Genomic DNA, 16,101 nt, shown 5'->3' with positions numbered 1-16,101 from the left:
CTTCATCACCCGTGGTGGTAGTGGGGAGCTTTGCCTAATGGTATTGTGGTTAATTTCAGTAAAAGGAGTGGTTACTCTGTACCCTCTTAGTTCCCTTTCAGTGTACTTTTTTTGGTATAATGTTTGATGCTCCAAATCTGAATGACAGCTGAAATTGATAAAGTTAGGACAGCATATGGTATGAAGATGCGGGGTAACTTCTTCGACAAAACAAGAAGTGTGTCCTGCTTAATTTAACTTCTGACTCCCAGAGTTGGAGGATAATGGAAGGGGAAATACCCATCTAAGCTGAAAGCTATTATTGATTCAAGAGCAAGAAAATAGAAACAGTTGTGCAGTATATTTTAGGAGAATGAATGTTTCTAAGCGCTAGAGCAAGGAAGGGTAAGTTTGCATTAGGTTTTTGTGTTGCAGCTCTCAACTGCATTCGTGAAAGGGAATGAAGGCTTAGTGCCTGTGGTAACTTTGTCTGGTCTTCATCACCCCAAAGTTTTCTCCCTTCCCAGAAGGAAAGGTGCTAATGGGTGCACCTCATTACTGGTAAAATCCTTCCAGCTAACTGTAGAGGTGGATTTTTAGCAGGTTCTGACAACCTGTTCTAGAATCAAACTTCCTGATTATCATTCTCTTTAATACAATGGCCCGCCCATTTAGTAGAAATGAAGCAAATTATCTGTACCAAATATCCTATAGAATATTTCATCCTAATTCATTTGACAGTCCTTGTCATTATTGGAGCCTGTTTGATGTGTGTCTGTTCATCTTAAGCATCAGTCACCCTTTATCAAAATTGAAACTATTTCTGTGTTCTGTAATGACTCCTTACTGTGCAATTAAGTATTTTATTCAAATGTCCTGGGTTTGAAAGAGTGAGATTAGGAATGACAATGTGGCAACAGTTTCTCTCTGAATTTTATTTAAAAACACTGTTTTCTAATGGATTGTGAAATACATATTAATTTTTTAACCTCCTTCAAGGGAAACACATTGTAGCTGTTAAGGAAACATAGTTCTTTACAGGTATACCACAACATATAAAACATCCTATTCCTTCTAGATATGAGATGTAATTATTTATATCTTTTTTCCTCCAGCCAAGTGTATTAGTCGTAAGCTACAAGGAACTTTCAAAAGCAGTTTCTCAATTTGGACCTTATAAACAAGCAGAATGGAGGCCTGACAGCACAATGATAGCTGTTTCGGTGAGTAGAATTTTTCCTTCTTACTCTGGTTAAACTACTGCAAACAGAATTTTGTGTTACCAATTTCTGTGCTTATAGAAACTTGCAGATTGTAAATATATTTAATTGATACTTGTCTTGTGAAAATATATAATCATACCAAGGACCTTTTAGATGATAGACGCTTTCTTTTGTAGTTTTATTAATTTTTCCCAGTGAGAATGAACTATGGTTTTTTGTCTTAAAACAATGGTTATATGTTTTGGCACAGGGTGATACAACATCTCATTACTTGAGTAATCTGGTAACAAATAATACGGTAATGTAAAGTTATGTGAATGAAAGAAATAGTTGTGGACTTAGGTAACATAATCATGTTTAACTTGATAAATAGGGTTTAAAGGTGAGTCTTAAGAGATGAAACTGTGGCCTTATTTCTGGCTTTTGGTGGTTTAAATATTGCAAGTCACTGAGAACACAGAAACAAACTCTTCTGTTTAGAGTCTTAGAGATGAGATCTTGTCTCACATGGAAATAAAGTCGTTTCATAGCTGGTGCAGTGTTCATAACACTTCAGATTATTTCAGCAGCAGTACTTAAAGTTTGAGGTGCAAGGTGAGCACAAGAAAGATGGGAGTACAGTTTACAAGAGTTGCAATATGGGATAATCCTCTTCGTGTCTTTTGGTCAGGTCTTAACATTAGGACCAGGTCTTAAATTAGATATTGTTATCTTAGTGGAAAACACCAGATGATTTATGGAGTAGTTCGTGTCTCTCGCAATATCATGATAATCGTAAATCAGCTTATTTTCCCATGCTCCAGTTTTCTTATCCATAATGCAAGTTAATGCAAGTAAGTAGTTAGTCTAAAATGCTAAAATTGCCTAGAAGTATCTTATGAAATCAAGGAAGTTAAGTATTTCTGTTAGTGCCTGATTATATTCTCAGTGAGTACTAATAATTATCAATAAAGTCGGGAAGATTTTTGTAATCTTTGCTATGGATCAAAAAGAATTATTCAATTTTATATTGCAGCATGTACGTCCAAACACATTTTAATTAAACCTTTATGTAGTAGTTCAGAGGAAATATGAATTTTTATATTTAATTACTTTGCATATTGTGGGTATTTTTTTCTGAGGTGTTGTGATCCATTTGCTCAAGAGACCTTGTGGTTTAGCTTACAGTCAGATTAGCTTTAGTTTCTGCCACTTCAGTCACTGAACTTTAAAGTTTTTCTGCAACTAAATGTACAGTGCTCTTCTTGGCAGATAGTATCAGGATGTAAATGCCTATAAAGTCTCAGTTTGTAAGCTAAAGTTCTGTGAATTAAAATTCAAAATGGTCAACACTTATGAAATAATGAGTGCAATAAGATTTTTTATATTCTTCATGTTTCTTAGGATGATATTTCTTCCCTGGGTGTATGTATACAAATTATATAGTCAAGCATGTTTGTTATGGTGGTTTTAACATAAGTTGTTTTGCAGTATACTTTAAAAAATATATAGTTTAATTTGGAACAGTTATTGAGTCCTACTGAAAGACCACACTTACAGTATTGCTGGTTTTGTTTTAGTTATGCAGGGCAGAAAGTCAGTTTTTGGAACTTTAATGAAGAAGGTGTTTCTGCAGATGTGTGCTACTCTCCACCCCAAGAAGAGTTCTGTCCAAGTGAATAGTTTTCTCGTTTTTCTTAACTAACACTATCAAATGAAGGAGCAATGGCAAAGCAAGTTTTTAATGAAACACCCAGTAAATTTGAACTGAATTAGCATCACTTAATTACTGAAGTCCTGTGCAACAGCTAAAAATTTCAGTTTGAAAAGTGAGTTAGGTGATGTTTCTCAGTTATTACTACCTGTGCTCATGATAACTTGATTATAATAATTTATTGTAACAATATTTTAAGAAGGTGAACATAAGGCTTAGTATGTACTTATTAGTGAAATGGTACATTCCCTTCCCCCCCACTACTTTTTTTTTTTAATGACATTATCATGGGGAGTGTAGTCTGAATTTTATTTTCATCATACCAGTGATATACCATGTTTTTTTGTATCTGACAGCCCAAATATTCAAAGTGCCTTTATGAAAACAAATCACTTTGCAGCATATGCTTTGAGGTAGCTATTATTTGTACTGCAGGCAGACTTTGGGCCAGCATATCAGGCTTTATAACATACCTCAAGTAGCTGTAAAGGTATGCAGTTAAGCAAGCTTAAGCAGTTTTCACAGTGTCACCATCTCTTAGAAATTCTAACTTCTTTTTCTACTAGTATCTTTTGTTGCTAAACTGTTGGCACATTTCCTAGGCAGATATTATTTTATCCCCTTATATTTTGTAGTTTCTTCCTTCATATTGCTGCCTTTGTGATTTTTCCAGTGTTACTAGGAAATACTTTTTCTTGTTTAGATTAGTACATACATCCAAGGTAGCTAATTCTAGTAGTAAATCAAACTTAGGAATTGGGTCAAGATGCTTCATTATGGAGAAGTATAGGAGGCATTTTGGTCCTTCCAATATTACAGGCAGTCCTCCAATACAGACTGCTCTTCAGCATACGTTCCTATAGCTAAGGCAGAACTTTATTAAACATGAAACCATGCTATGGAATCCCTGGCAAGATTATCAGTGTTTATACTTCTGACTGTCAAAGATTAGAATGATCAGGGAATGGATGACAGTGATAGTTACTTATTTAGTTAGTTTCACTAAGACATTTTTAAAGCAATGAAACCTCTGTAAATATGATCAATTTGCCAGAAGTCTGTGCTTGAATGCTTCAGTATTCCATCCCCCTCTACATGGAATGTAAGATTATAGTTAGAAATACAATAACAACTTTGTGCTTTGAATAGTTTTCAGTAAGGCCCTTTGTACCTTCGTATCAGTATAAAGATACTTCACAGTATTGTTTTACTCTTCTTTCCAGGATAAGATAACTTAGGGGTTAAATATTTAATGATGTAATGGAAAGAACCTGTAAAGATGTTAGAAATGAACACGTTTCTTTGCCACATAAAACCTGAACATGATATTACAGCACACAGAAAAGCTTCCATTTATTGTCATCCTGTCTCAAGCTCACCATTATGTTTCAAATCTTATTCTTGCTTGAAAAAGATACTGGCTTTGAATGAGAATAATAGTATTTCTATTTCTAAAATAATAATAGTATTTCTATTTTCTAAAACACAAATTTTCTAAAGCCAAATGTTTGACTGAGGAAAGCCATGGCATCTATGAAATGATACACTAAGCTAACAAGAGTGTTGCTTTATTCAAAGAAAAGGAAACCAATATTGCAAAGAAATGTGAAACAATTCATTTCAGTGCTTTTTGTCTCCAGTGCTTTGGATACATGCCCAGCCCATATTAAAATAATTGAATGGAAATGCTATTTAACCAAAATACATTTACCAATTTTCCTGGAAAATAAATTCAAGATGTAAACAAATAACACTTCTTTGAACACATAACATTATTGGTCATCTACTTCTTTCATGCTTATGCAAGCAGCTTCTAGATATGACTGGAACATCATGTAACTAAATGATTTGTATTTGTTCCCTGTATATAGTATGAAGTCATTCTTCCAGAATGACAGCACATGGCTTGGGATTGAATTATTACAGGTGTTGTGGTAGCTAAAGATAAGTGATGTGAGGATTTTTGGAAACTACCTGGATGACCATCACTGAGAGGCAATGCCTAAACTCTGCGTTCAGAGTGTTTGTATGTGTTCAAACACCTGGAGAGTTTATTCAGGTACTTCCCACCTTCTACTTTGTTTTCTACGTTAATTCATGTAGTTGATACGAATTACGTGCCCAGGTTCTAAATATCTGAAATAGTTGTCAGGTTTTAAAGGTTTGTATGAGTTAGAGGAAAATTTCTGATGTACTGGTGCATAAACAGAATTTTTTTCTTCCAATTTTTGATCTCCTGCCTAATCTATTCACTTGACTTTAAGGGCGGCTATGGATTTTACCTGGAATTAATATAAACACACAGTATTTTAAATGTCTGAATGAATGTATATTTGAGTTCAATATATGAGACATACATAGAAATCACATGACACTAACAGATTTTACTAATGCTGAGACTAGATATGTGTCTTATCAGTATTTCTCTTTCAGACTGCAAATGGATACATCTTATTTTTTGAAATCCCATCAGCAAGAGACAAGTATCTTTATGAGCCAATATATCCCAAGTAAGTAGTTTAAACTTTTCATCCTCACAGTGTGAAAAAATATGACTAGACAACTTCTAAGCAGTTTTTATGACAAAAAATACCTCCTTACAGAGTATGTTTTAACACTTGATGAGTATATAAGCCATGATTCCTCTCAGGGTAGGGGAGAAGTTGTGTTCAAGTAGATTGCTGTGTGCTGGTGTGATTCCTTAGGTTCATCTTAGAAGCTCTCAAAATCCTTAATAACAGAGTTAAATTACAAGCTCTCAAAATCCTTAATAGCAGGAAAAGTCTAATTTTATAATTCGAGGTAGTTTGTTGCATTCATGATCTGCAGCAAGATTTAATGACGCCTTTTGAGTAGTTCAGTTGGAAAAAATCGAGTGTTAGGAACTATTAAGATACAATTCAAAAATAGATCCTGTCCCTGATGTTTTCATAACTTAGAGATTTTTTTAAACAAATGGGGAATAAAATCCCAGTATTTTTGAAAGCAAATGGATACTTTTTAGTAAGAATGTACAAGTCTTTCTGGTGCAGTGTGTTATATTGTCAGTTTCATCTTATTTTCCGTGTTGTGAATGACAGAATACATCTTATGCATTTAAAACTTGACTGTTATTTTGGGTGTATTTGTGGTTGACTTAGTTGATTTTGGATTTTACAAAATTGGGAAATGCCTAGGACAAATTAAAACTTGGAGGAGTATATGCGTACGTGACTGTGTGTTTAGATGGGCAGAATCTGTAGTCATGGGTTGGATTGAATTTGCCTGTGCATGTAATAGCACATTCTTGATTTCTAATTGGGTAGAAACTTCTTTTTTTAAAATATATCCTTCTATATATCTTCATCATTATGTTAATACTACTCAGTTTATTTTTTTTCACATTCATAAAAAGAGTTAAAGTTGAATCATGGATCTCTCCACATGGTCATCTCTGAGGAGTATTGGATAACCTAAGATGTCATGTAAGAGGAAGATATTTTGACTTCTTTTTCTTTTCAGTGAAACCATGAGCATGAAAAGAAAATAAAGGGAGTTTCCAAAAGTATTTAAATTCAAAATCTATCTTCTTTCACAAATATGTGTAGGAAGAAATGACTTAGCAGGTAGTAAATGATTTAAACGTGAATTTTCCTTTATTGACTAGAAAACTTTTTGTGTGTTATGGCTATAATCCATATTTTGACCTCTGAAATAGCACACAAAGCTCTGGAATTAACTGGAATTTATTGCTGCAATTTACTTTTCTTGTTTTCAGAAACTTAAGACTAATGTATACAAGTTATATTACTTTACTTGCCTCTTTGGAGAACTGAATAGCAGTTTTCAAACTGACTCTTCATATCTGGCTTACTGTCATCAGGGGAAAAGGCAGACAGCCTGTTGCTGCAACTTGCCCAAATAAATAAACTGGTAGTATATCCTTGGCTGTACATTACATAATGCAGAAAACTAAGCAGTAGTTTATTGTGAGTTTTTCTTGTTCTTTTTGGGAAGTTGGGGGGTGTTTCAATTGGCAAAGTCTGAAAACTTATGGAAATATATATAAAACACACAGTAGAAGTTGAAAAAGAAGCTTTGGAAAGTTTGCTTAGAATATCACTTGTAGGAAGGCTTTAAAATACCTTTTGAGACGTCAGTGACTAACCACTCTAACTTTTATAAAGTTATATAAAACTTTAATAAAACTTTAGTAATTTATATGAATTGTTGACTGAAAATGCATATTTTAGTTGTTAGTTGTGTGTTGAACCATCAGGGTTTTAAAATACATCTGTATAGCCCAAAAAGGACTATAATGCAGATTCTGTAGATGAGTAGGACAAGGTGTTTGTCGCTAATGTGTTTATTATTGGTTGCTCACAGTCTCCTAAGACTAATGTGTGTGCTTACCTTTAAGAAGATGAATGATCTCACTGAATTTACTGGAATTACTAGCTTGTCTATACTTAGCCCCCAGTTTTGAAAACCTAAATAAAATTACTGCTGTTCTGGTTATATTAGATCAAAAGAAAGACACAGGCATTTGTGGGTGAAATGTGCCTCCTGTGATTAATGTCAAATGATTCTTTTAAGTTATTAAAATGGAATGAACTTCTTTTGCAGGTGCAGGTACAGTGCACTGCCTGTAGGCAGTCTCACTAATTTTCATTGTAGAGCAAATACTTGGCAGGGGGTTAATCAAACAAAAAACCTCCAATCTAAAATGAACAAACAGACAAATGAGACCAAAAGCTAGAATTGAAACTTTTATCTTTCTTTTGGCATATGTTCATTTCCCAAAGGCATTATTTAATTGAAATACTTGGATTTCACTCCTGCTGGGCTGAACAATATCAGATTCGTTTTCTTCTCTCTGAAGCCATTAGAGATCAGTGAAAGACCTTGTATGTGACTTGTCTCATGCTTGAAAGGGGACATCTTACTGCTTTTTCCCCCTGTAACAATGTGTTTTTGGCTCCTTCCTCTTGTTGGAGCAGTGATTATGCAGCTGTGCCTTAAGTAAAGTTGGGTTGTTGACCTGATGGGGAAACTAAACCTGCTTATCTCCCTTTTTTAACCCTCCCAATCCCCTGCCATGGATTCTAGTAGCTTAGTTTGCAAGCTGGCATTTAATAAAAACCTGGCATTAGAAAATGGTGACTTTGAAGTAGCAATGGGTAGCTACACTGAGAAATTGAAAAACATGAAGTGTCTGTTCAATTATACTTGTATAAATCTTATGATTCATGGGAAAGCAATTGCTTGAAACATTTTTACTGTCATGGAGATACTAATTAGGACTCTTCCAGCTCTGTCTTGTGTGGTTATTTACCTGTGCTAGGCAAAGTGAGACAGGGTGATGACTTTTGCAAAAAGTGTGCGGGTGTCCTTGCATTAGCAAAGTGACAGACAGCTGCTGGAAACAAGTCAGTAAAAACTGAGATGAATGTTCAGTCATGTTCTACTTTTTAAAATTATAATTAATTCTTAATGTTTATTAAGTGCCCATATCTACTAACTTTTTGTAAGCAGAATGAAGCCAGTTCTTTAGTAGCCATTCTTTAAATACTAGTGCCCAGTTGTGGCAGAAATACAAAATTTCAATGTCATTACTACAATGAGAAAGGGAAACCCTCTTCATAAAACATCTTGTTGAACAGAATTCTTAAGCTGTGCGTGTCAGTATAACAAGGTGGTTGTGCACTGGGAACACACACCAGTAGCATCCTTAGCTGCGCGAAAATACTGGTCTAGTGCAAAATTTCCTAGTTTAGTCACTATCCTGAAATTGCAGCTAGGTTTCTTAACATGCAGGTGAAAATATTGAGAATGGTTGTATTTAGAGCCTTTTGTCAGCTTAGCTTTCATTTAAACAAAATGTGCATATTTTACCATAAATTAAAGAAAAAGTGGTTAGTCAGAAAAACAAGTACTAGTTATATGATCATTTCTTGACTTCAGTAGTTTTTTGCAGTCTTCAAGATTGGGATACTAGTAACTGAAGTAAAGTAACTTCATGTGATATTGGTACTTTTTTAATAACTGCTTTAAAATTTGCTTGATAATGGTTTAGCTTTGATTTGAAGAAAAAGATAAAATGAGTTGCTGAAAGTCAAAATCACTCATCAGTTGTTCGTATGGGAGAGGGATGTTTGTGTAGAAATTGTCCTTCCAATTTATAGTTACTTTTATACAGTTGTTACTCCATGTAGCTGTTGAGCAAGATGGACCAGAAGACCTTGCCTGTATCTGGTGTGTTAACAGAACTATTCTAGCATACAGCTATTGTGTAAACTATAATTGCACTTATGAAAGTTTCTTATTAGTCCAACTTAAACAAAATACTTCAATGTGGAAAGCAAAACAAAACTGTATGAGAAGTGACAGAAACACTTGTGCTGTTTATAACTCAATATGCATTGTAGTATATCTAATCATAGCATGATTTATTTTCAGGGCTAAGTCTCTTTTAGTCAGCACATATTTAGTAAAAGAGCTAAAGTGTGAATTGAGGCTAAGATGCCTTCCTGTTTGAATGCCAGAGTCTTTGCTTTTCCTTATCTTTCAGTATTATGAAATACAGAGATTTTGGAAAGTAAGGTTGAGTGAACTTTCCTTGCACCCTGCTATTGTTTGTTTTAAACCAGACAGAATCAGAGCATAGGAAAATTGATTTCCTGTTTAAAAATGCACATTTCACATGATTACCTCCTTTTCATATCAATTGTAATGGTCTTTATATTCTGAAATCCAGTGTTTTAATGGAAGTACTAAAATCCAAAATTAACATTTGTGGCTGGATCCCACAAATCTGTTGAAGTTTGTTGTATTAGTAACTGAGGATGTAGCTCTTATGAAATTTAAAATATGTTAACTACTTTAAGAAGGTTTAGTGGGAAATACTTCTTAAACTCTTTTATACCTTTAGAGATTTAATCTATATAAAATCTACTCATGTAGGTGTGATAAGAGTTAGACAGCTAACCTATTCAGTATTACGCATCTTATATGTAAAAAGCTGTTACTAGACTTACATGATAAAACAAATGCTTATGCCAGAAGTGCAACATATGAATATTTATATATAAAAAAGGAAACTTTTCATTTTTACTGCTGGAATCCATTGTTATTTTTTGTCATATTATGATATTTAAGGAATGTAGTTTTTCTGTCAAAGAAAATGTTTCTGACACTTTTGATATTTGGCTAGAAATTGCCAGTCTGTTCTTGACGTGAACTGTCATTCCTGCTTAATGAAAACTTACAGTATTCTGCTTAATTTGTGAGACTAAAAACAGGGGGAAGAAAGCAGTAATTGCATGGTGTTTAGTTTTTAAAATTGAGCTAGAGTAGCCTGCAGTTTCATTCCAGCTCTTGGATGCTTTGCTCCAGTAAAGAGCAGATTTGGAAGAGAATCAGTATTGGCCATTAGCCCACATTCTGGGATATTTTCCTACAGTGAGCACAAGTACAAAGTCCTGCTTCAATTAGCTCAGTCTGGTTTTACCACCCAATTCCTAAAGTAACTACAAGACAAAACATGAAAAATAATGTATGTAAGGTAAGATTGTAGCATGTTAAAATAAAATTTATCTCTGCCTGTGATTGCTTAAGGAAAGTGACAGTGCATAGAAGCAAATTTGCAGCTTTGTAAGCTGTGGCAAGGTACAGTGGTAACTTTTTGAGGAGTTTCAAATGAATTTTGCAGCAATTCTTAAGTTTGACAGTCAAGAGGTGAGAACACCATCAGAGTAGGGGCTTTTCTGTACTGATCTGGTTGTTGTTTCTGTTTAGAGGTTTGTCAAGGAGAGTGAACTCCTTGAACTTTTTTCTCTTGAAGAGCATGTGTGACTTAGTGTTGAGGATATTTTGCCTTTCAAAAAAGACAAAATCTAAACACTTGCATGGCTAATTTAACTAAATGTGGTAATTGGAGAGTCTTTTGAGTCATGTTCTTCATATCCTCAAGTGGAGCCTGCATTTGGGGAGTGATAAGAATGTTGTGCAAATTTACAATGACACCTCAATGGTGTAGATTATTAAGTCTCTGAAAGTGCTTTGAAAATTAATTATTATCTAACCACTAGGAATTTGTGAAAAAACTAGTTCATACGATGGTTTTCAAAGCTGTATTGTTGCTTTTATACCTGGTTACTTCATGTCTTAATCTTTCTGGCATTTTTAAAAGCCATCTCCTTTTCTATAGCCTGATGTTTTTATAGGTGCCATAAATTACCTCATCAGTGGACATTTTATTCCTGATTCAACGACTGAAGATTAGTATGTACAAAGGTTTTGAACTTCAAACTCTGCAAGGGTAATCAATGAAGTGTACGGTTAATTAACTTACTAGGTAATTTTTGCTCAGCATTAAGCTTCTGCTGAACTTTACCATTGTGGTTTTCCCTGTCAGATTTTAGCATTGTTTGGAAAATGTATTTTTCAAACTAGACTAGCTGAAGAATTTTTATTAACCATTATGGCACTTGCAAACGCTTCATGGTGTTTCAAGAGGTTTTAACCTCTTAATTTAAAGAAAACACAGGTTGGATATCAGGAAAAAGTTTTTTACAGAAAGAGTGATAAAGTTCTGGAATGGTCTGCTTGAGGAGGTGGTGGAATCACTATCTCTGGATGTGTTTAAAAAAAGACTGGATATGGCACTCAGTGCCATGGTTTAGTTGAGGTGTTGGGACATGGGTTGGACTTGATCTTGAAGGTCTGTTCCAGCCCAGTGATTCTGTAGTTCTGTAACTGTTGTCAAGAAATCTTTGCAACTGAAGTAATAATTTGGTAAACCATTTAGCTTTTTTATATGAATAGTTGATTAATATGCTAGCTAGCTGTTTATTTTCTCAAACTGCAGAAATGTGCTACTACCTAATTGTGTAGTAAAGGCTGTACTAAGAGCTACTTTTCTAAGCACTTATTCTTTATTCTTTATAGTTGTTACCATAAACTCACTTTAATTTTGTTGGCAGCTATTGCCAATCTGTATGAATACATCTCTGCATCCAGCCAGATGTATTTAATCCTCAGGTGGTGTCTGCCCTGCAGTGTGTTGTGGAGAGATGCAGGTTTAGGAGTGAAAATATGCTAGTTGCATTACAACCAAAGCTCACAGGTGATGATGCAGGCTCTTTGAATCAAGTATAAAAAATGAAGTCCTCAGCTTTTGAGTGTGAACATTAACTGAAGTAACCATTGTAAAATTGTTAGGAAACATTGTCTGATGGTGCTAATGTAGTGATAATGGCTGTTGTCAGGGTTTTTTTTTCCTTCTTGCCTTCAAGGAGAACAACTTGTTGGTGATGTAAAATGTTTTAGAAACATTGCCCTGGTTTTGTCATATAAATATTGCCATTAATAGCTGAAGCATCATGATTTTTAATCTTCTTCTTGTCCCTTCCCTCCCACTCCAAGTACTACTGAAGAAGGCATTTTATCAGGAACAACTAAGAAGATAATAGCCCAAAAGAAGTATAAAAATATTATACCTTGTTTGTATCAAACAATTGTTCTAGAAATAATCTTGAATTGCCTGAAGTCTTCCTTATTTTTTTCAGTGAAATGTCTCCATTACTTCTCATTACTTGCATGGTTTAGCGAGTGAGAATGGATGCTACTGCCATGTTTGTTGTTTGTTTGGCTTTTTAAGTAATATACTGTTTGCCATTAGCCACAGTATTTTTTTGAAGTACTGTATTTTTTAACTCTGAGAGCATTTCTGATTTTTTAAACTATTATCCAACAATAACTGCCAACTATATTACTGTGATTACCCCAAATAGTACAGTGGAAACTAAAATATGAATATAATGCTAATTCTGTCTCCAAACTAGAATTCTCCATTACGAAGCAGAAAACGGTGGATGTTATTTTCAAATACTTAGAACAGACTTAAATATAATATATGTTGTGTACCTTAGTTGCAATTATAAAGAAACCTTTAAGTACATGCTTTCAGATCCTGCTATAATTAACTTTTTAAGTATTTCTTAGATGCTTTTGGTAGCAGTGACAAATTTGTCTGTTTATCATGTTGTGTGACTTAACCGCTGCGTAATTAGTGTAGGCCATAAATGCAGTACTGTGCATCTAGAAAAATTAGCTGGTTGGTGTCCTGTTTCCTCCCTGAACTTCCCACCATTTCAGATAACAAACTTAAAGGAAATTCTTCCTACCAGTTGAAGAGTCTATCTGACTCTGCTTTTGCATGGTGCTGCCTCTTTCTTGAATTTAAGATGCTTTTAAGTTTGGTATGGTGGAGCTTTTAAAAACAGCATCTCTAATCTTTTCATGTTTGAGGTTTTCTTGGGTTGCAGATTTTCATCAGTTCTGAGTTTTAAGAGATTTATTCACAGGCTTAGTTACATTAACAGATGCCATGCAAATAGCAATGATTATATTTGATTCGACATGCAGCTGGTCAGTCACTGTGTGGACTGTGGAATGTGTTCCTCTCAATTCTTGTGCAAAAGTGAGTTACTTAAAGTTTGGCTGCAACCATAGCAGATGCTGATGTGGCAACCCAGACCAAACATTCTTTCCTGCTTCAGTCATCTGTGTGCATTCTTCGTTTAAAGGTCAAAGGAACTCAGCCAGTAAGGCTGACTCATTCGGATGTGGACTATATGAACACTGTACTTTCAGTAGCACCTCCTTTGCACCCATACTATGGGTTTGTTTTTGAATTGATGAATTAGACAAAATCATGGGCAATGAGATGAAATAGTGGCATTTTTGGAGTTTCAGTCAAGGTGATGTATCTCAGCTGTGTGTGGATTGGCCTCTTGCAAGGTGGATAAAAGAACTCTTTTTGGGACAGGAATGATAGTGTCCCAGTGGAAAAGATAAGATGCCACAGGTGGTGACCAATTTGCTAAAACTAGCTTGTGAAACTGAAAATATTCAAATATTCTTGCAAGCTATTTTTTATCAGGCGTTGAAGAAAAAAAAAAAACAGCCTATGTGGAGAGTTGAAATTTTTTTTCCTGCAAAAGATTTCTTTTAAACCATGTTGTTACCATTCTGGCTTTGTAGTTTGTGCTGTGTAGAAATATTGAGTTTACCCTTGGTTATGTACTTCAGTCAGTTAAAACAGACATGTCAAGTTGTGTCTTATACCTACCTAACAGTAACATTTCTGCATTACTCAACCCTTTCATCTCAGTTTTAGTCACTTGCTTTCACAATTCAGTTGTATCATTGACTATTGATAAACCAGAGTAATTTCATCTAGTTTGGGAGTATACTCTCTGGAACTGTATGTCCACATGGGTTGAAAAGCCTATCTCCAAACACCTGGGCTTTTGTATGTTCTAAAAAACACCACAACAACCCCACCATGTTTGTATTATTAAAAAAAGAAATTACTGGTTTTTTTCAGGATTCCTGACAGTCCATGATAGCTAGCTTACATGAAGGGCTAGATATTTCCTAAGACAGCTGCCTTTTACAATTAATTTTTGTTCAAAATGCAAAACAAGCATTCTAATAATTTAAATTTATACAAGTTACAAATCTTTTGGTGATAGATTAACTAACCTTAATTTTTTTTTTCATATTTTGATGTCATTTTTCACAGCCACCATAGTTTTGTTCTGGAAAAATGATACTACGTCCATCTGCTAAATCTAGATTGTCAAAGGTTACCTTGGTTTTACCTTAGCTGGCATATATCTTTGTCCTTGCTACATAAGGAAAGGTATAGTGCCCTTTTAAGAATAACAGATATGAATTTGATGTTGCTATAAAATGGTAATGAATTAAGGAACTTGATATCTACTGAGATAAGCAAGGCAGGAAAGAGATTGAAAATATCCTTGTGCTGTGAAACTTCTCTAAAGCTGCATCTTCTTTGGCTTCTGCCATGTCTTAGGCAGTTATATTTACTACCCTGATGTAAATTGAAATAAGTGGGTTTTTTTCAGTTAAAATACAGGTAAAGATTACATGAATTTGTGTACATATCTTGAAGTTTCTATGAATTCTAACTTGTCCGCAGTGCCTGTTACAATTATAGTTTGCTTTGCTTACTAGCATAATGCTCATTAGATAAATGAGCATTGCAATACTACGGCTGTAGGTCAGTTTTCATTTTAAAAAAAAGTTAAAAAAGCACATGGCACATCTGATAACCCAGATAAATAAGGAATACTTTAATGGTGCTATATAATAATGTATAATGATGTTTTAATACAGTCAGTGGAATGTGAAATTTAAAGTGTGGAAGATGAAAAAGAGCTTTCTACATCTGGAAGTTGGAATTTTGTAATGGTCTGTTCAAAGGGACAGAATCAGTGTTCAGTCATCTCTTCTTAGTAGTCTTAAGTTAAAAACTAGTTAATTTACTTCAGGGAGAAATACTCCTATGAAATACTGTGATAGATGTCTACTTGTGTTATGCATACTGAATTTATATTATAAACATTGATCTGATAAAAGGAGTGGAAGAAACGTAAACATTTTGGAGTCTGTAATATCTGTAATCCATCTTGAAAAAGAATGAATTTGAGATCCTTAAGAATTCAGCATGTTTTATTGCTGTAAACAGTTGAGTAACTATTTATTAAATCACATTTTTCACTGATACATATCCCTTATTTTAGGAGTATTAAGGCAGGCCACACAGTATTGTAATGTTCATTCTCTGTTCATGGTCTTATTTTGCCTACATACTCTGTGGACATAGAGGGTGATACGATAGACTAAACTTCTAGCACCAAAATTACATCCTAGATATTCAGTGCTACTTGTGGCAGATTGCTCGTGACTGGTTGGTGTGTGTGTGTATATATATATACACATAAATATATGGAGGAAAAAAGACCATGGGAATGTAAGTCAGTAACTTGCATCTTTTGAGGGACAACCTGTTTTAATTCTAATATTTCTCTTGTATTTTAGAGGAAGCCCTCATCTGAAGGGAACCCCACATTATAAGGAAGAACAATGTGCTCCTTCATTAAATCTAGAAATGAAGAAGGTGCTGGACTTGCAAGCCTCTATCACAAGGTATGCTCCTTAATTGGGTCTTGAGAATTTTTCCATATAGGTCAATACTTTTTAAAAGCTGAAAGGAAAACTGAATGGAAGAAAATGCTTTTAGTAAGTTTTTAGGCTTATTAATAGTAAGGACTAATATTAGTAAGTTACTATTAGCATCTAGTAAGTCTGAGGAGGTGAAAAAGTGAATTGCTCTTTAAAAATTCTTTCTGTGCT

General features: G+C 34.4%; 1 protein-coding gene across 5 annotated transcripts in view; it reads left to right on the top strand.

Moving 5' to 3' along the window:
- RIC1 (RIC1 homolog, RAB6A GEF complex partner 1) overlaps window positions 1-16,101 on the top strand; it is a 46,908-nt gene that overhangs the window by 9,077 nt on the left and 21,730 nt on the right. For all 5 annotated transcript variants that reach the window (XM_068176816.1, XM_068176818.1, XM_068176815.1 and 2 more), the window contains exons 2-4: window positions 1,095-1,202; window positions 5,329-5,405; window positions 15,787-15,894. In XM_068176816.1, coding sequence (XP_068032917.1) covers window positions 1,095-1,202; window positions 5,329-5,405; window positions 15,787-15,894 — 293 coding nt within the window. The remainder of the gene's footprint in view (window positions 1-1,094; window positions 1,203-5,328; window positions 5,406-15,786; window positions 15,895-16,101) is intronic.

This window comes from Anomalospiza imberbis, chromosome Z, assembly GCF_031753505.1.
Source record: "Anomalospiza imberbis isolate Cuckoo-Finch-1a 21T00152 chromosome Z, ASM3175350v1, whole genome shotgun sequence".
NCBI classification, from domain to species: Eukaryota; Metazoa; Chordata; class Aves; order Passeriformes; family Viduidae; genus Anomalospiza; species Anomalospiza imberbis.
The sequence above is the reverse complement of the archived record's forward strand: the minus strand, read 5'-3'. Positions and strand labels throughout refer to the sequence as shown.